Genomic DNA, 20,476 nt, shown 5'->3' with positions numbered 1-20,476 from the left:
CTGTTCCAAAGCAGCTAAGGATAGCGTCCCTGGGCTGGGAGGAGGTGGTGTGGACGACTGCTGCGCCCCCTGGTGGCCACTCGCCTTGTCCACAAACGCCCAGAACTCTGAGGCACATAGCAAGGTAGCAGCTATAGAGCCTACAGGCTGCCCAGCCCAGAGCATTTCCACCCCTGCTGCTTTGGTTAGGGACCTACACTAAAGCCTGCGTCCTCAGACCTGTTCAGACCAGATGTCACTTCTCCCACGGACCACCTCAGACCAACAATAGGCCCTGATGCAGAACTGCTCACACACATAGACACACGCGCATTAGTAAACACTTCAGTTTATTCTCTACACACTTCTGAAGCCACCTCATGTCATTTTACATGGTATACAAACAGCTGTACAAGATCAGTATGTCGTCACGGGTTTCAGTTTATGAGTATGTGAAAGTTAAAATGTGCCCATCGGGTACCCAAAATAGATCTTTGTTATCAACTGAGGAGTAGCTTACATTATGGGCAGCAGACCCTGGGGGTGAGTGTGCGGAATAAATGGTTTGGCCTAAATTAGCAAATTCTTTTATGTTCTTAGAAAAACCCACTAAGCCAAATCAAATCCTAGGGGCTGAGTCGTACAAAGTTTTCATTAGGTAACATTTCTGAAGCAATCTAAGAATCATATCAATATAAGGGTTAAAGGTCACACATAACGCAGCAGACATGGGTCAAAGAGAAAGGAAAGAAGAATAGGGTTAATTTAAGGCAATTGTGGGCCACAGCCCTGCCCGTCACATCCCATGGGTGAGCATTTCCCTCGCCCCCATCACCAGCCCCCTCCACGGCTGTCCTGATGTCTCCCCAGCAACACGAGAGTGGGGGTAGAAAGCGGGGGGGGGGGGTCTCCTTGTTGAGACTGGGGATGGACACTGAAGTCTGACCCAATCTACGACTAGATTCCTAGGACCCTAGAGCAGGTCTAGCGATAATGGCTGTCCATGCCCAGGACCAAGAGGCAGGTCCAGGGGAGGAGAGGAGCCAGTCAGACGGTAGGTGAGGTCTGTGGCCTGCTGCACACTCCCAGCGACCTTGCGGCCCTCTCCCCTGTGGCCACCTGCAATCCTCACAGGAGCATACAGGGACTGCGAGCTGGTGTTCCTGTCCTCTTGCGGGGAAGATGCTGAGGACTGCAGGCAGGGACTTCCACTGTGACACAGGACTGAGAAAGGACAAAGCTGACCTCCAGGCCGCTGGGTTGGCTGACCCTACCTCGTCTCTCGAGGGCACACCCGGTTTCTCTTCCACCACCATTCTTGGCTCTCACAGCACACAGGTAGAGACAGCCTGAGGACATCCAGGCACGAGCAGTAGCTCAGCAAGGGTTTGCTGGACACGGCTGACAGCAGTGTGCACTCCTGACCATGCCCCACCTCTCTCACGTGTACACACCTGGACATGCCCCGCCTCTCTCACGTGTACACACCTGGACATGCCCCGCCTCTCTCACGTGTATACACCTGGACATGCCCCGCCTCTCTCACGTGTACACACCTGGACATGCCCCGCCTCTCTCACGTGTACACACCTGGACATGCCCCGCCTCTCTCTCGTGTGTACATGCCTGGACATGCCCCGCCTCTTTCCCATGTCATTCATTGTCAAGCCTAGAGAAGAGACTGGAAGGTGGCTGTGTTGGTGTCACAGTGGGCAGACATTTCCTTCGAGGAGCAACCCAGGTGTGAACGCAAATTCCGCCCTGATGCCGTTTCCTAGGCTCCAGTCACCTCCCTGGGTCTGCCGGCTACTGCGCTAGCCCCCAGCAGAGATGACAGGAGATGCCCATCAAAGTGCTCCTTCTCCTGAGGGCTGAGCCGAGGTGGGGCAGAGGGTCAGGCTTCCAAGTCGGTTCCCTCTCCATCATGGTGCCTGTCTCTCTAGACTCTAGCCTACATCTCTCTCTGGAGACAGGGATGTAGGAGGCAGAGTGGAAACAGGCAGGAGAGAGGGGAAACATGGTGGCTAGGGAAGAAAGGGGCTCGAAGAAAAAGCCCACAATGCATGTCAACAGGGTTGATGGTCAGCAAGAACCACAGCCATGGGGTCAGTGAGGTGTCCGGGACTGAGATGATCCAGCTCTTCCCACCCAGAAAAAGGGAAGTCAGGTACAGTTCCCGCCAAGATAAGGCTCACTGAGGGGCAAGTCACCAGAATCATATGCTTTCTGCCCAAGTGCTGGGCCACTCCCCCCCAGTACCAGCAGACAACAGCACCTGCAGAAGTCCGTCCACAGTCTGTGAGCATCTGGACAGAAAAGCACCTGGAGGCCATCTCAACACCGTGTTATGTGAGCCAGCTGGGCAGCAGTACCTAGCTGCTCATCTAAAAACGCCAGAGGAGCGCTCCTGCCTTGGAACCAGGTTCCGGGCATCAAAGATCCCACGGGGGATACCAACATCCCAGGTCTGAACCAAGTTACCCCAAAACCCAGGGTTTCCTGGAAACTTATTTCCCGTCACCACCCTCTTCCAGGGAGGTGAGCCTGCTTGGCTGTATTCCAGATAAAGGTTTCTCCGTTTTCTGTTTCCCTTCCATTTATGACAGTGTGGAACCCTGTCAACCAAGTGTGGACAACACCCTCGCTAGCATCTAATGGTTATGAAGTGTCTCTGGCAAGGGCTCACCCACAAGTCACTGCTCGTAGACTGACGACCACAGGCTCAACCCCTAGAGTGTGGGTGGTCTCCAGACAGGGGCAACACAATACCACAGAGGCTTACAAGGAAAACTGTATTTTTAGGCTGATTTTTTTTTAACTTACTTAAAAAATGTTTTGAGTGTATGTTCTGAATTAAAAGAATTTTCTCTTCCCTCTGGCTTCCTCTATGGCCACTTCAAAATTCTCTCAGGAAGAATGAGCATTTGCCTATGCAGTATATACAGATTACACAGTGTGAGATCAACAAAGACACAAGGTTCACGTTCACATCCAAGGATGTTGCCAATATGACATTCATACCCAGACATTGTAGATTTGATTAAAAATAGAAAATTCTCCTCTAAGGAAACAAAGTCAGACGGCGATGCTTTCCCAACCCAGTTCTGGGTCATAGACACCTGGTGGCTCGCCAACATGCAGTACCAGCGGCAGTCAAGCAAGAGAACTCTTTACCCCACACATCTGTCTTCCTCGCTACTCAGTAACTTTGGGGATGGCTTTCTCCTTCACAAACGATCAAAATAGGACTGATCACTTACGGAGCCAAATGGCTCAATCCACACAGTTGTGGGGGCACTACGCCAAGAATGAGCCAGAGGGGTGAACCCCAACATGGCTTCTTGAGTGCCACCAGATACCCACACTGGAGATGCAGGGGGCTCTTATTCAGAAGCACACCTTAGCAGCTTTGCACCACGGGTGTCAGTCACACGAAAGCTTTGCAACGCTAACACCCACTCAATGCCTGCCCATAAAACAACAGGGCCCTCTGTCTAACCGAGATGCTCAGGCATGGCCTCTCCAGGAGGCACGCAGGACCACGCCTCCAGCAATGCTACCTTGACAGGCACTGGGCTGCCACCCAAAGATGACCGAAGCCTCTCCCCAATTCTGCCAAGCACCGCTGAACCCCAGCATTTCCATTCCTCTCTGCCCCATGGAAAGGACCCTGGGGCTCTCACATCTGCTCATGTCCATGTGCTTATGACCCAGTAATATTGGTTATTAATTTAATAATCTTCAGATAGACCCTGCAAAGTGATACAGACAACATCCGTATCCACAGAGTCCCACCACCATAAACGGTCTCTGTAAATTAAATAAACTCGGATTTACTTAGCATTTCTTTAGCCTAAGTTTGCCTTCATTCTAAATGAGCTTTAATTTATATCCAAAATATATTTAAATATTCCAAAAGTATATCGAACCCAAGTTATCAAAAATGTAAACAAAATTCATCTAGCTTACATTTATGAGCCGTATTTTCAAGCTTTTAATTTACCCTGACACTCTAGGGAAAACTGACCGAGGTTACACTGGAACTGCAAACTGGTTTCAACTTTAAAGAGTCTCCTTGCAGACCATTTCCTGGAAGGCCAACGACCAAAGCTACCATCATGGAATCTAGCGGTGTGCAGCATGGTTTTAGGTAGGAGACCAACACATGGTCACTCTGACCATCAGAGATGCTCTCCCGGCAAGCTCTGGCTTCGGCTGCCTGTCCTGTGCCCGGCTGGCCGTTATCCACAAACGCTCCACACAAACCGAGATGCAACCGGCCGCCCTGGGTCCTCCATGACACCTGCCAGAACCTGTGATCTCGGGAGCTTCATGGATGGAGATCTGAGGTGAAGTTGAGAAGCAGGAGCAGAAACAGACTGGCCTTCTGGGGACGGGGAGGGGAAGTCAAAGGCCCCATTCACTGCAAGATGCTGTCCTCACACTCCATAGTCAGACTGCCTCTCCTGCAGCTGTCTGGTTAGGGTCTGATACGAAGACAGAAGAGCCACTCCTATGTGGAAGAGGATTTGCCAGGTGTTCCTCAGCCCGTGCAGGTACACATTGCCCAGACAGATGAAGGCCAGCATCAGCACCACCTTCAGAGTCCTGGCTGAACTATAGAACAGGTACAGGTAACACTGAAATGAGACCACAATACAACCAGTCAGAGAGAAGCAGACAGCCTCAAGTCAGATGCAGCCACAAACAGCTGCATGCGTGCACCTGTTCACTGATGCCTGCATGCATGAGCCTGTTCACTGATGCATCCATGCACGTGCCTATCCGCTGATGCATGCATGCATGAGCCTATTCTCTGAATTCACTACAGCAAAGCTGGGACCCGTGGTCCACCGAGTGAACAGGAGGAGATTCAAAAAGAAGAAAACAGGTGTCACAGGAGGAAGGACACTAGCGACACACAGGCACATGCCCAGCCTGGGGATGCAGGAAGACAGAGACGCAGCACAGGGGACAGACCAGACCATAAGACCCTCCCATGACTACGTGGCCTCCCTGTGAAGTCCCCCTCAGGGACCTGATGGTTGGATAAGATATGAGGGAAAGCCATGCGTTCACACTGTGGTTTCACCCCGGGTGTCACCGTTCCCCCAGTCACGGACTGCACCCACCTGGACGATGCAGGCCACAGAAGGGACGAAGAAGGCCAGGATGTTTCCAACTTCCTCCTGGGCGATCTGAAACAGATCCGGGGCACACAGAAGAAAGGTTTGGCTGAAAGGAACTACCATGGCACGAAGCTCATTATTCCCATTTCCCAGGTGTGACTGACAGTTCAAAGATGCCTCGTCAGACTCAGGCGAGGCACGTGACCTTTTTCAATGTCAGACAGACCACACACTCCTGTCTTGGGCCGTCATACTACATCCTCAACATGCAACGAGCTCCCGCCCCCTCAGCCCTCCCAACCCTTCCCATCTGCTAGTGCTGAGCTTCTAGGACCTCCTGCCCCAGGCACTGTCAGCTCCTCGATGCTGTCCCTGCATGATGCCAAGAGACCCTCAAGGCAACCAACCAGGCACCAATTCTACTGCACACAGCTGCCAGGTGCCTGGTCCACACCACACACTGGTCAGGTAACTAACTGGCCTGAGGGTTTTCACAGCTACAGCTCTAACACAGGCCCAGTGCTGCTCTTCAAAGGGCCCAGCCCACATCAGCCTTCTGGACTCAACACCCACGAACCACCATCCCTTGCTCTACAGTCAACACCTCTCACTGCCATGAGTACTATGGCTTTATCTTTTGTTTTGTTTTTTTAATTGAAAATTCATACGATATATTCTGATCCCGGTTTCCTCTCCCTAACCCCTCTCAGGACCTCTCCACCCCCCTCCATCCAACCAAATCCATGCTTTCTTTCTCTCTTTAAAAAAAAAAGGCAAAAATAATAGTAATAATAATAAAATAAAAAATAAAAAGAAAATAAAACGAAAAAATATAGTAAACACACACACCTCCAAATCCATAAAAACACAAAATCAGAAACTGTAACATACAATCAAAAGACCAGTAAGATTAAAAAAATGTCCAAACAAAAAAATATGAGACAAAAATCTATAAAAACACTACGGCTCTATCTTTAAAAATAGCAGACACCTGCTTATGTTAATAATAGTTCTATTCCTTTGACAAGCGTTCGAAAACCTTCCAAAAATATTTTTTTCCTTTTGTTGGCCAGCAGCAGTGGTCAACAAAGGGAATGCTCACTTAGTCCCAGGGATGTGGGGCTCTGACAGAGAAGAGAAGAGGCTCCTGTGGGCCACACACCACAGGGTAGGGACATCTCTTCCTAGAGCCTGTCAGTGCGAGACTACCCTGCATCCTGCTGAGGCAGTCAGAAAGTCCTGGGTTCGATCCCCAAGGCCACCTGTAAGGAGTGTTCTGCGAGGTGAACTCCGCGGATGAGGTTCAGGGCAGCGCACATGATGTTGAGCACGAGGGAGAGAACGCCCAGCGCCGTCACCGGCTCCATCCGGAGATTCAGGGCTTCACAATGGAAAGAGAGGAGTGTTCGGTGAGGGGACAGGATACCAACCAGCCAACTAGACCTCTGCTAACAGACCCACGATGCTAAGCACAGAACCACAAGCACGCATCTAAAAACCAACAGAAGTTAGCGGGGCAAGTCAGAAATGAATGCCAGAATGGATCTCAGAAATAGAGGTGAACTTCTTCCAGGAAAAAAAAAAAGCTCTTTTTCATGTCAGACGCAAATCTGTAAGCACTCAGTTGCCTTTTTATTTTAAGCAGGAGTGGCTTGCCCCCAGAGGGGTATCCAGAGACACCTGTAATTGTCACCAGGACAGGCAAATGCCAGTGGCACTGCTAAGCATCCTGCAGGACATGGGATACCTCAACACAGAGTCACCCAAAGGGCACGCCCACAGGCCAGGCTGAGATGCTGGGGCAGGGGTGTCCAGACTCGAGAAGCATTTCCTCCACCACCTTCTCCAGTTTGTAAACTGTTCCACTCTATTCCCGTGTCAGGTGGGCATCCAGACAAATCCACAGCAGACGTCTCAGTAACTCTAAGATACCCAGGAAGAGGAGGTGTTCCCTATAGAACTGTAGCCAGGATGATAACGGGAACACGGACTTGCTCTCTCTCGATGCTCCTCATTCAAACGGATTCTGGTTCACAGCTGCTGCCCAGTCCCTTCTCCTGCCATGCTCCTTCCTAAGTATCCTTTCTGGTCCTGACAGTTCCCCCGCAATTAATGCACAACACATGTCCTGGAAGCCACAGTCCAGCTAAGACCAGTGTTAGTGTGTTAGTTCCCACCAGAACAGAAATGCTACCTGTGAGGACTCTAGCCTTGGGACAATTAGGTGAGGCAGGAAAAGGTCCTGACAGGTGGGTAACTTGGCGCTTTGGGGATTTGCTCCTCTTTTCTAAGTGCTTAAAAAAAACAAAACATACATTACAAAGGGGTCGCTGTGGTCACTCATGGCAAGGGGAGAGCTTGGGCTTGATTACCTGGCCTCCTTCTTCAAGTTCTCCCAACACTAAACAGGAGCAGCCTGCTGATTGGCAGGCGAGTCAACCTGGGAATCTATTGGCTTAAACACACTCAGCCCAAACCAAATATACTTAATATGCCACTTAAACTTCAAGCCAAGAGCTCAGTATGGAAATTTTTAAAATTAGATTGTTACAATGCAGACAGCTCTTCCAGGGGACACACCATGGCATGTGTGCAGAGGTCAGAGGACAAAGATCAGGGGACAAAGAAGGGAGTCTCCTCCTACCATGTGGTCTTCAGACATCACACTCAGGTGCCTGGGGTGGAGGCAAGCCTTTACCCCAGAGCCACCCACTGGTCCCCACTGAAGAATTTTTAGATGGCACATAGATACTGTCCCTACACCCCTTCTCCAACAAGAGAGTTGTGGTTTCCCAACACAGGCTTCCAGTGCCTTAGTAATGTGGTCAACCAGAGTCCCACGAGGTGCTTCCAGCACAGTAATTCTCACAGCATGAAAACCTGTGAACGTCACCGTGATGCACAGCCTGCCAAGATGGCCTGGACCCTCCAGAATGTCATCACACTGCTTCCTTGACACAGGCCACTCTCACACAGTTTATAACAACTATGTGGGAAAAGGGTTTGTCTATATCCAAGTATATCCCAAGATATTGAACATGCTACCACCAAGCCAGACCATTTTCGAGTGGGGGGAATTCTACCTGACATGCATCCTTTCGCACCAGAGAACAGCAGGCACTTACCAGACTCAGCGTGCACTGGGGTGTGGCCGTTCAGCACGCCATTGGCCACGTCTGGGCCCTCCAGAGACAGAAGTGCTGGAGGCTGGAGCTCAAGCTCCTCCTGAATCTTTTCGAAGCTGCTCTTCATCTGGGAGGAGCTCATGTGGTTAAAATGCCACTTTGTTTTCTGAATGACACTGTCTGCGGAGAGAGAGAGAAGCCCAAGGTGAGCATCATCAGGATGGGAGCTCTAAGACAGCATGCGGGGAGCGAAGCAACTGGCAAGTCAGCCAGATTCCAAACTGAGTCGGTTATGGGAGGTCAGGTGACTGCTGCGCATTAACACTAATCTGATCCATTTCTTCAAAGCATATAATTAAGTGTGGCTGCAGAAATCACCAACCTCAGCTACCCGAGGGGCGCAGGAGGCACTGGACTGAACTGGGAGTTGGGGATGGGAATCCCTGACAGTCTCATGTCAAGAGCTTTCTGAAGATAAACATGGCTCTACAGTACAAGCTGGGAGGCCATGTTGGGAGGTGTGCAGGTTGTGTTGGCCTACTCGGCACAAGCTGGAGCGATCTGGGAAGAGGAACTTTCCAGATGAGAAACCGCCTGCATGAGATTGGCCTATAATGGCAAACCTGTGATGGGGGAGGGCAGGAGCCCACTGCGGGCAATGTGACCCCAGTGGCAAACCTGTGATGGGGGAGGGCAGGAGCCCGCTGCGGGCAGTGCAACCCCTGGGAAGGCGGGCCTGGGCTGTACAAAAATGCAAACTCGACATGTTGGCCATGGGTGGGGCTCAAGCCTGTAAGCAGCATCTCTCCATGGCCTCTGCTTCAGTTCCTACTCCAGGTCCCCTCCTTGAGTTCCTGCCCTGACTTTCCTTCATAAGATATGTATATAAGACATATATGTGTGTGTATGTATGTGCGTAATACACATGCATATATATCATGAAGTATATATGTATATATGTACATATATATGTATACACATATACACACCCTGTAAGCCAAACAACCCTTTTCTTCTCAAGGTGCTTTGGGTTGGTCATAGTGTTTATCACAGCAATAGAAAACAAACTAGGAAAGAAATACTGGTTTTGAATCTTTCAGTCATATTACTATTAACCCATTTCAACAAATGACATGGCTTTATCTGTTTTGTTTTGTTTTTTTAAGCCAAGGGGTTCATACAGTCCAGGCTGGCCTCAGATTTGCTAGATAGCCAAGGATGGCCTTAAACTCCTGATGGGACCAACTGCTAGGATTACAGGTATGTGCCACTATGCCTGGCTGCAATCACACACAGGCATGATTCCAGCACCACTATTCTCTGACTCATGCTCCCACACACTAAGGAGTCACGACAGTGCTGTGATGTGGGAACTCCTTTTGTATATGTGTTGTTTTTATCGGTTAATGAAAAGAAGCAGCTGCTTGGGCCTACGGTGGGGCAGAACAGACCTCGGTAGTAAAACTAAACTGAATGCTGGAAGAAAGTAGGCAGTCAGAGAGATGCCAGAACCCGGTAAGCCACAGCCTTGTGGTAATACACAGAATAATAGAAATGAGTAATTTAAGATGTAAGAGTTAGTTAGTAAGGAGTCTGAGCTAATAGGCCAAACTGTTTTAATTAATACAGTTTCTGTGTGATTATTTCAGGTCTGGATGGCCGGGAACAAACAAGCAGCCTCTGACTACAGCACTAGAGAAGGTCTCCGGTCAGACTCAGCTCGCTGCTTTGCAGGAAGGCAACTACAGAGACAAGGGGGAAAGAATGCAGCTCCACTCCTCTCTAAATTAACTGAAATCTGCCTGGTGTGACTACCAGGCTGTGTTCTGTAGACTTGGGAACCACATAGGCCCTTCTGGCTGAGCCTGGAACAAACATGTCTTCTGCCAAAGCAGGCCTTGTCAACCTGCTGAAGGAAGGACCAAATTGTCTCATTTCCAAACTGTCACAGCTGAATGTTTTGACAAAATGCAGGAAAAAAAAATATTGCAGGAACGTGACATCAAGTGGAGGAGTTAGAAACATTTCCTCCACTTCCGGACTCACCTTGGAGGAAAATCCCCCAGGTAGCTCGGCCCAGAACTGGTGTCAACACAAGTGTCTCCAAGTCTAAGACAGTAAACACTTGAGGCTGCTGGGCACATCCTGTCTCAGGAAAAGCATCCGTAAACAGATATCTACGGATATCTACTATCCATAGATAACAGCTCTGATTCATATAGCATAGCTCTGAACTCTATAGACTATGGAGAACGTTCCTCCATCTCCCCACAGGCTCTGAAGACACAGAAAGATACCATGGTAAGCTTCAAGACCACTTTAATTCCTATGAAATCAGAGCATATGGTAGAACCTCCTGTGGTTTTCCCGGGGCCAAACCTAGACTTCAGTTTCTATAAACATAACATCATATGAGAAAGAAAAGAACAAAGACAGTTACAAACCGAACTCAAGAAAAGCGTAGGGCCGGGAGGCCAGGCCAATGCATGTGGCGTCATAGGAAGCTATGAAGTCCCACCACAGAGTCTCCAGGAAGCAGAAGGCCATGGCTGCCGGGCACTGGCGTGAGCAGATGGCCATGCAGGCCACGTCCCCTGATGATGAGAAACTGAAAGAGAAGGTGACAGCTGAGCTGCTAGGAGACAGAATAAACCCCCACCTCATCTTGGGTTAATGTTTACTTTGCTCTTCTTTAAAGATAAGATCTCTCCATCACTCAGGCTGGCTTCAAATTATGTAGCCGAGGCTGGGTCAAATTATGTAGCCAAGGTTAGCCTTTAACTGATGAGCCTCCCGCCTCAGCCTCCTGAATACTAGGATTACAGGTACAGACTCGGTACACACATATACATTCAGGCAAAACAGTCATATGCATAAAATTAAACAAACAAATCTAAATTTTAGAAAAATTTAAGAAAAGACTAAGGCTGACAAGATGGGTCAGCAAATAATGGTGCACACTGCTGAGACTGATGACCGAGAAAAATCCCCAGAATCCACATTTAAAAGCTGGATATGGAGGCATGCATCTGTAACCCGAGCACTCCCAGGACAAAATGGGAACTGGTGACAGAATTGCTTAGAACTTGCAGGCCAGCTAGCCTAGAACAAGGGAGGCCTGACCTTAACAAGGTGGGGGATGGACCTCCCTGTGCATGTATGACACAGTGAGAGATGGACCTATGAATGCTATGGCATCTGAATAACCACCTTTCTGTGTACACATATGTGTGCACACATGCATATATACAACATAATAAGTCAAATTTAAAAAAGAAATGATTGCCAGGCGGTGGAGGTGCACACATGCAATCCCAGCACTCGGGAGGCAGAGGCTGGCAATCTCTAGTTTGAAGCCAGTCTGGTCTACAGAGTAAGTTCTAGGACAGCCAGGGATCCACAGAGATAAACAGTCTTGAGAGATTAAAAAAAGAAGAAGAAAGAAGAAAAACGTCTAAGCTGCCTCCATGACAATGAGGGTGGATATTTAATGCAAACTATGAAGAAGCAGGTGAGTTGGGGTGACTGACCTAATGTGCACAGGTGTCGCGGTCAACCCCGGCACCATAAAAACAAGCAAAACGAGAAAAATCAAGAGCAGAACATTTTATAGTCCTGTTTTTTAGGAGTTGCCAAGGCAGCCTGGATTTAATTATGAGGTCGTGGACTTCTTCAGGAAAGGGGAGTCCTGTCTGATGCACAGCTTCCTGAGCCATGCAGACGGAGCAGGAAAGAGGCAGTGCAAGGGGGGGGGGGGGGGGGGGGGGGGGGGGGGGGGGGGGGGGGGGGGGGGGGGGGGGGGGCAGCGGAGGCAGCAGCTCCAGGAGCTGCCTCAAGGGGGCAGCTCAGGCCTCCAGCCACCATCCTCTCTGCCTGATACTACCTTTCCGCCTGCCCTCAGGTCAGGTTGGCACTTGCCTTCTGCTTTTATGATTCTGAGGCCAAACAGACCTAAAAGGATGCCAATGTCTCTGGCCAGTTTTAAGTATTATGAAAGGGGAAGAAAGGGGACTTGGCAAGCAAAGACCTAGCTGGTAAAACCGCAGGCAGATGTACAGTCTGTAACAAGCCACTTGACTATTTCCAAGCCTGCCTTGTTCCTCAACACAAGAAAGGACCGAACACACGAGCGACAAACCTGGGGCCCAACTGGCTGCTTTCAAATCCTGGCTCCACCGCTCACTAGCTGAAGCTTCCTTAAGTGGCTTGACCTCAATTCCTCCTTGGCAAAGCATGTGACCTGTCTGGCCTGCCTGACCCTGCCAAGTGTCTCATAAGCCCCTGAAACCGCAGGAATGTCGTGAGGATATAAAGCATCCACAGCCTCTGCCGTCGTCATCGTAACTGGTACCCACTGTGGGCTTTCCCGATTGTACTAACTCCGTATCTGTTTCTCTTCTTCCCTCATGAGACTTTAAGTTCTTTGAAAGGAGAGGCCCACACTCACTCACTTTCATTCCCCTGTTCCCGTCATGGAACAGCCACAGGAAAATCCGTGCTGAGATGAGGCTTGGTTGGCAGAGTCCTTGCACACCCCAACGGGGTCAAAGATGGTCAACGCCATCCTCTGCTGCCCTCTAAGGACAGGGCTTGGGGAACTCTTATGTCTGGGCTTCTCCTCTTTTCCCTCCCCGGCATTTTAATGTAGCTTCTAGTCTTCTTCCTTCTGTTGTAGCTAAGTAAAAAATAGGATGACTAAAGGGGTGCCCCCTGGGGAGGAGCTGGGTCTCCCCACATCCAAGGATGCTCTATGGACAGCAAATGATCAACAGCACTGAATGGCGGTGCTGAGGATGGACACCCACTCCTTCCCTGACTCTGTTGCAAGCATACACCACCTGACTGCTGAGACCATACCTTTAACCTTTAACCTTCAACCCACACTGCTTTGTTACCTCAGCCTGTGGGTAAAATGACCCCAATTTTGCTGACGTCCTGGAGAAGCGAATGTGTTCACTTACTAGATATGGAAGTCACGGCTTTCTGCAGAACCTCGGCCAGGATACTGAGCCAGCCTCTGGGCTAAGGCCTTGAGCTGCCTCCTGCATTCCAGAAACTCCTGGGCGTAGTAGAAGTCAGTGGAGGCTGAGAGGGGCAGCCCATCCCTCACCCGTACTATGCTGGCAAAAACAATCATGGGCATGGTCCGCCAGAGAAGTCATGAGGACACCTGAGGGAAGAAAGGTCGCCTGTCAGTGAGGCAGGAGAGGGCGCCAGGGACCCCAACACTGGAATGGCAAATTATTTCCCCTGTACCACTCCGGGTTCTCCCCACTTCGCTTTCTTCCCTCCTCCTCCTCTTTATTGAAGCCTCCCCTTCCCAGTACTAAGCCTACTGGGATGAAGCACACTAGGATGGAGGAAGAGGAGGGGCCAGCAGGACTCAGGCTGCAGAGTTCAAGGTCCTAAAGGGACAGGAAGTGCCTGTCCCAAGCGGCACTTGTCAGGCCACCCAGGGAAGGAGGTCCTAAGCAGTTCAACTGCCACACAAGAAATGGGGGGACGTGGGGGCGTCTGGACATGGCAGCAGCAGTGCCAGGGAGGGGCAGAAGCAGCTGGGAGCTGAGAGCACAGCCTCCGGAATTTCTGCTGTATGACACAGAGTGAACTGCATCATGGGAAGATATTAAATATTTGGTCATGCTCTGTGAACACATTAAGAAACAAAAGGAAAGAGATCTGGGCCTTGGTGCCTTTGGCAAATGAGGAAAAGGTACCTCTGAGGCTGGAAGGAAACCGCAGTTAGCACAGCCACACGGCCCAGCAGGGGTTGGACATCTGCATGGGACCCGGTCAGCACACCTGTGTATGATTCAGCCCTGAAACCAGGACTGACTGATGAGGTGGCCAAAACAGCTTCCGCTGGTCTTTCTGTGCTACATGTCCCTCTGTGTCCCCTGCCTGTCGGGCCCTCCGTGTAGCGGGCATTAGGGGGTAGGCCAGCAGTACTTCTCCAGGGAGACACCTGACTTCAACAGCACTATGGCTTCTCAGGGCCAGGTAATCTCTCTCTCTCTCTCCCCCACATAGATAGAGAGACAGACAGACAGACCGACAGACCAAGGGAGATCTCAACCCCATTATATCCCCAAACCTTCCAGGCTTGCCAGGCTGGACAGATTTTTCTCATCTCCCTGGTTTAGCATGTCCCCTAGGGTAGGTTGTTAAAAACAAAAGCTGTGCCTCAAATTTCCTGCAACCACCAGGGGGCACTGTAGGCTTTGTGAAGAGCGCTGGGTGAGCATGGAGGTCAACACTGCGTGCAGGAGGTCAACAGAACTACCTAACACGCTTTTGCTTTTGCAAGACCGACTTCTAAAAACATTCTGGCGAAGTCCTAGCTGAGACGGAGAAAGAACAAAAGATCAGTTTGAGAGCAGAACAGGCCTGGGGTTCAAAACACTAAGTCCAAACAAGGGCCTCGTGTGGTCTGTATGGCCTTATCTGACGTGAAGAAAAGAATAAAATGAAAAAGGACAATAAATAAAAAATATGCCAGAAGAGTTAAGACAAGCCCCAAGCACCCCAAGGTAAAACATCTACCAGCTGGGCAGTGGTGGCACACACCTTTAATCCCAGTACTCGGGAGGCAGAGGCAGGCCGATCTCAGTGAGTTCCAGGGCAGACAGAGCTATAGAGAAACTGTCTTGAAAAATGAGAAAAATACAAAAAAACAAAAACTACAATATGTGAGTCGCCTGTTAAGGCTGCAAGGAGGAAACAGGTGTCATTTCCAGGGGACAGTAATCCTGAGAACCAGTTTGGCCGCTCCCAGAAAGACCCAGAAGACCTCACTGTCACTGGAAGACTTTTACTGACCAAACCTGCTTCTCCTCCATAAAGTAAATAAAAGTTCTAACTGACTTCAGCTCTGTCCAGTTCTGTGAGAGCTGCCAGGAACTGAACCTTTAAATCCTTCAAAATATCTGGTGCTTGAACAGAGGTGGCGTTAGGAATATGTCACCTTTGTCTGTGTGCTTGCAGTGACAGACGCCTGCGGGGAGGGGCTGAAGGAGAATTTAAAAAATGGAGACGGCGCTTTCAACACTGCTTTCCTTTAGTAACGTGCACCTTGAGGTGGGAAGCCGTAGCTCAGCGGTAGAACATTCATCTAGTAAGCATAAAGCCCCTGGCTACACGGCAAACAACTAAATGCTTCAAAAGATGGAGAGAGTCCTGTAATACAGGGAGGGCTGACCTCTGCGGCCATTCACACTTGTGAACTTGGGGCCATGAGCTATCACGAGGCAGTCTATACCTGAATAAGAGGGCATGCCGGGAATTGTCCCTGCACTCCGGGGGCTGAAGGAGGAGCCTGAGTTCAAATCCCGCTTGGGCTACAAAGTGAGACCCTGCCTCCTAAACTCAGAATAGAAAAGATGAGATCAAGGGGAGATGTGGCTGGACTGCTCCTGGAAGTGCAGGGTAGGGCTTTCCCAGGCCCTACTAAGTGCAAATAAAACCCCGGGCCTCAGCTGTAGGACAGTCATAAAGAGGTTAAAAAGGAGGCAAGGAAGCCAAGGGCAGGGTCATGGGACCCTCATCTCAGACCTGGTGGCGGAAGAACCAGCAACTCAGAGCAGCCCCTGAGGAGAGAGCACAGGTAACACGATCCCATCACCACTACAACAAAACCTGCTTCCTTAACTTAATCAGAACCAGGAAAGCCAGGAGAGCCTTGCACTAAAAGCTAGTCTGGAGGCCGGAGAGATGTCTTGTGGTTAGAGCACTGGCTGCTCCAACAGAGGACCCAGGTTCAATCCCAGAGCCACAGCAAAGTTTCTACACTTAACTTGAAATAATAAAAGACTTTTATCAGGCGACTGTGGCAATTTCTCTCTCTCCTCTCTCTCTAAATACACAGACACGCACACACACATTGGTAAATGCCTGTTCATAGCTCAACTAGAGGGGAAAAGCCATAAGGATAAACACAGAAATAGTATAGGTTAAAAAATCATACGGGCATGGTAGCTTACACTTTTAATTTCATCACTCAGGGGCAAGGGTATCTCTGTGAGTTCAAGGCCATCCTGGTACAAAGCAAGTTTCAAGATATTCATTGATGTACAATTGAACACTACCTTAAAAAAATTTAAATTAAGGCAGAGGCAGGCGGATCTCTGTGAGTTCAAGGCCAACCTGGTCTACAAGAGTGAGTTCCAGGACAGGATCCAAAGCTACAGAGATACTCTGTCTCGAAAAAAACCAGGAAGTCCAGGCAGAAGGAAGAACAGAATAGGAACCAATGTAATTAAGTTAAAAAAAGAAATGACAAATTACTACAATGCCACGCCTAGAACTTAACCCAGAGAAGGAGAACTACACAGCACTGGGTAAAGCTTTGTTTGCCCTGACCGAGAACTAGAACTGAAGACGGCCTGCAGATGGTAACGGCTAAACACACCACAGAGCACTCACTCCACAACACAGTTAGATAAAAAAAAAAAAAAAAGGGAGTAACAAACTGGGTGTGGTGGCGCACGCCTTTAATCCCAACACTCAGGAGGTAGAGGCGGGTGGATCTGAGTTCCAGGACAGCCAGGGCTACACAGAGAAACCTGTTGGCAACTGTCAAGCATCAGGTTCTCTCTGCTCTACCCACAGACTCTGCCTACACCAAAAGCCATCTTCACTGACACTTCCTCTCTGGGTTACTCTTTACTGTCCCCCAAATCCCCCTAACAGGCTGGCACAGGGGGTGCAAAATACAAACTTCAACTGGCAAAACAAGCCAAGTTTAGCACACAAACACTTAGTCAAGCCTAAGCACCCACCATAGGCACACTTCTGAGGGAGGAATGCTAAGGGAACTGTGAACCCGTGATGGATTCACGCTCAGCCACAGGATCTGAGACCTGATTACTTAACATGGGATCCTCTAGGCTCCACGTTGCTTGGGGATAGGGTAAGAGGGACAAAGAGGTCAACTAAGTCATCTTTAAGGGAACTGAAAATATGTTTGTTTTGGGTTTTGGAGACAGGGTTTCTCTGTGTAACCCTAGCTGTTGTGGAACTCGCTCTGTAGACCAGGCTGGCCTCGAACTCACAGAGATCCGCCTGCCTCTGCCTCCAGAATGCTGGGATTAAAGGTGTACACCACCACCACTCGGCTTGATCTGAATTTCTTTACGGGACCTCAAGATGTCCTCTCTGTTGCCCGTAAAACATTAAGTAGCATTTACATTAAGTGGTACAACCGTCTTCCTGAGGAAGCTGCGGTGCCTGCTTATCAGAGTCAGACCACTGAAAGCCGTCTCCACCTTCATTTCCCTAAAGTGGTCGTCACCTGGAGGAACTTTCTGCAGACTTTTACAGACAGGCATTCGCCCTGCCCATTGGGTCTGTTCTGCATGCTGCTTTTGTTTTCCTGATCTTATCACCAATTACACAAACCGAGTTGGGCATGGGAGTCACACACCTGTGACCCCAGAACTTGGGAGCTGGAGACAGAAGGGATCTCAAGCTCAAGGCCAAACTCGGGTTAGGGGGAACCCTGTCTCACAAAGCCACAAACTGGACCAACTCCTTTCATCAGTGGCAACACTCTTCCTTCCGCGGCTTTGGCTTTGTGCAAGCTTGACGCCCGCCCTGCTCTGTAGGTTCTTTGTCCTGGGGATAGCGTCCAAGTCCAGGAAAGTTAGTGCAGGGGTGACCAGGCCTCGAAGAAACCAAGTCCTGCAAGACCAGCCCGCTAAGGAAACTTTGCTATCAAAAGCCAGAGCCAGGGCCAGAGCTCAGCTTACCGAAGAACCGCCGCCCCGCCCCTCCCGAGACACGCCCCGGCCCTGCCCCGGGCAGCAGGCACAGCGGGCTGCGCATCCCAGCAGGTACGCGCGGTGCAGGGGCCCGGCCTCAGCGGCTCCCACGGCCCCGAGCTGCAGCCTGGAGGCCTGAGCCCCGACCCCGCCTCTCCACGCCCTCTGGTCCCGCCAGCCTCACCTCGCCCCGCGGCCGACCTCCGCCTCGGCCACCGCAGCCCACCCGGCCGGGTGCAGGTCACCGGCGGCCGGGCTGCAGGAGGTAGGATGCGGTACGCGTGCGCACGACTTGAATTCTCATTCGCTGCTGCTAAGCGACGGTCACACCCAAACAGACCAATCGTGGCGCGTCTCCTCAGTCCGGTTTTTGAGACTTCGGAATTGCGTGAATCTTAAAGGGCTGGCAACCCGCTTGCTCCCCCACGGCCCGCGCGCGTCTCGCCTGCTGGGCCGGAGGCCCACGCGCGAGTCTCACCTCGAGCCGTGTGAAGAGACTCCGATGTCCCCTCGATTCCTGGCCCGGAGCGGACAGGACTGTTCTCCAGAGACGTCCAGGCCCCGCCGACTGGAGTGACACTCCCTGGGCGTGGGTTCTTGCAGGCCGCGCGGCTGGGCAAGAGGCCCGAGATAGGGGATCCGAAGAGCACGGCCTCCTGCCAGCCTGGAGGAGGTGCCAAAGTCCGATCCCCGAGCGACACACCCTCGCTGTGAGGCTGGAGGCCCCACCTGTTTTGACACGTGCTGAGCACCGCCGTGTATGCCAGTCAGGGTGAACACAGCAAGGCATTCCTGGTTCCTGAGAGGAGGGGAGGGGAGGGGAAGGGAGGGGAAGGGAGGGGGTCGAGCACCAGGCGGGAAAGCGGGGTCTAAACACTAGTCGTGTCTCAAGATAATTTACAGGAGCGTTTGGCTTGGACTTGGGGGCTCAAGGAAAGCTTCCCCAGTAGCAAAAACCATAACAGCAGCCCGATGAGCAAAGGAGAGCTGGTGTGTTTCAGAGACATTCGCTTGTGCACAGTACTCCGTGGCTGACGGTGTAGCTTTGTTGATTGAATGCTTGAACTAAAAATCCCTGGATCAGCCCTGCCTTCTCTCTTGTCCTCTGCTGCGTTTTGGTCTTAGACCTTGCATCAGTGACTCCTCAGTTCCTGGTTCCCAGTACCTCAGCTTCTTGCTGTTTTACCATCGGCTTCACTGATACTTCAGTTTTATTTTATGAGACAGAGTTTGACGTACCCCAAGATGCCCTTGAACTCACCAAGCTGACCTTGAACTCAGTATGTGTCCTAGGGTGACTCTGAACTTGAACCTCCTGCATCCATTTTCTGTGTGCTGGGACTACAGATGTGTGCCTCCACAACCGGTCTGTGTGCCGCTGGAGCTCAAACGCAGGGTTTCCTGCCTGCTAGACAAGAGTTCTATTCACTGGGCCACATCCCCAGTCCCAGCTTTCCTGATTCCGAGGCCAGGTGCAAGACAGTGAACCCCTGAAGTGGCTCCCCTGGTTCTCAGACTCCATCCCAGCAAGAGCGCATTCTCCTGATAAATCCTCATATAGACAGAAACAGCCTTAATAGTTCTGCCTTTGCAGGGAAGCCTAATGCAGGTACAAACTCAGCAAGCGGCTGGATAGACAGGTTGCAGTTCCGTGGAGAGAACCGCGCTGAGTGAAGACTTCTAAAAGGCATTTTTCTTGTGGGTGGAAATGGAAACTGGGCTTACGTAACCCCAGACAAATTACAAAATGAACCCAAGAAGGCTTGTGGTAGTCTAAGATAGCCTCTGGGCATTCCTGGTATTCCAGTCCTGCGTAGTCCCTCCCACACAGAGTCAGAGCTGGTCTGTAACAAGCATCAGCAAGCCTAGGTCAGAGCAGTCTCGGAGGAAAACTGTTAGAGAAAGGAGACCGGCGCCCTGTCCGCTGTGAGCTTTGTCTAGATGGAGAAATTTGGATGCTCGGCCTCTAAGATTCTGGATTTAGGCAGTGTAGTGGCTCACACCTGTATTGTCTGTGTTCGGGAGGCTGGCACAGAAGCATTGTCATGAGTTTGAGTCTAGCCATGGTGAAATAGTGAATTCTAGGCCAACTCAACCACAATCTGAGACCCTAGCTTTAAAAAAAAAAATCCAACAATGGGGTTTAAGAGTTGGCTCAGGAGTTTAGAGCACGTATTACCCCTGAGGAGGACCTGGGCTTAACTCCCAGCTACCCACGGTAGCAAGCTTTCTTTTGGGCTACCAACCAGTTCCCAAATCATGACACAGACAATTTTTTTTCCTTCATTTTGGTTTTTCAAGATGGGATTTCTATGTGTAACAGTCCAGGCTGTCCTGGAACTCGCTTTGTAGACCAGGCTGGCCTCAAACCACAGAAATCAACCCGATACAGAGACTTATTAGTTATGAATGAATGCTCAGTCTTATCTTATGCTTGTCCCACTAGCTCTTATAACTTATTTCAACCTATTTCTCTTCACCTATG

The 20,476-nt window shown here is 50.5% G+C and overlaps 1 protein-coding gene across 5 annotated transcripts; it reads right to left on the bottom strand.

Moving 5' to 3' along the window:
- Positions 1-310: 310 nt before the first annotated feature.
- On the bottom strand, positions 311-18,763 carry Sec22c (SEC22 homolog C, vesicle trafficking protein). 5 transcript variants are annotated; one of them, XR_007591554.1, is made up of 8 exons: positions 18,176-18,415; positions 13,195-13,403; positions 10,678-10,841; positions 8,234-8,413; positions 6,371-6,489; positions 5,112-5,177; positions 1,502-4,619; positions 311-1,467 (listed from the first exon to the last, which is right to left on the bottom strand). XR_007591554.1 is itself a non-coding variant. In XM_050141697.1 (7 exons), the coding sequence occupies exons 2-7, from the start codon at positions 13,374-13,376 to the stop codon at positions 4,419-4,421; spliced, it is 912 nt and encodes a 303-aa protein (XP_049997654.1). In that variant the 5' UTR covers positions 13,377-13,403; positions 18,470-18,763; the 3' UTR covers positions 311-4,418. The 5 variants fall into 5 exon arrangements, 2 of the variants coding, with proteins under 2 accessions (XP_049997654.1, XP_049997653.1); XR_007591556.1 differs by having other exon boundaries at positions 1,536-4,619; XR_007591555.1 differs by having other exon boundaries at positions 311-1,535; positions 1,570-4,619.
- Between the last annotated feature and the right edge of the window lie 1,713 nt (positions 18,764-20,476).

Source organism: Alexandromys fortis, unplaced genomic scaffold (genome assembly GCF_014885135.2).
Source record: "Alexandromys fortis isolate MF-2015 unplaced genomic scaffold, M_Fortis_MF-2015_v1.1 scaffold_44, whole genome shotgun sequence".
NCBI lineage: Eukaryota > Metazoa > Chordata > Mammalia > Rodentia > Cricetidae > Alexandromys > Alexandromys fortis.
Note: the sequence above shows the minus strand (reverse complement) of the source record. Positions and strands in the feature narration are given on the sequence as shown.

Bases quoted from the DNA above. Each gene is read 5' to 3' on its own strand.
- Sec22c (XM_050141697.1), bottom strand. From the start codon at position 13,376: ATGCCCATGATTGTTTTTGCCAGCATAGTACGGGTGAGGGATGGGCTG. The intron at 6,490-8,233 runs GTAAGTGCCTGC...TCCATTGTGAAG, and splicing joins CCCAGTGCACGCTGAGTCTG to CCCTGAATCTCCGGATGGAG. The intron at 5,178-6,370 runs GTGGCCTTGGGG...GATCTGTTTCAG, and splicing joins TCGCAGAACACTCCTTACAG to ATCGCCCAGGAGGAAGTTGG.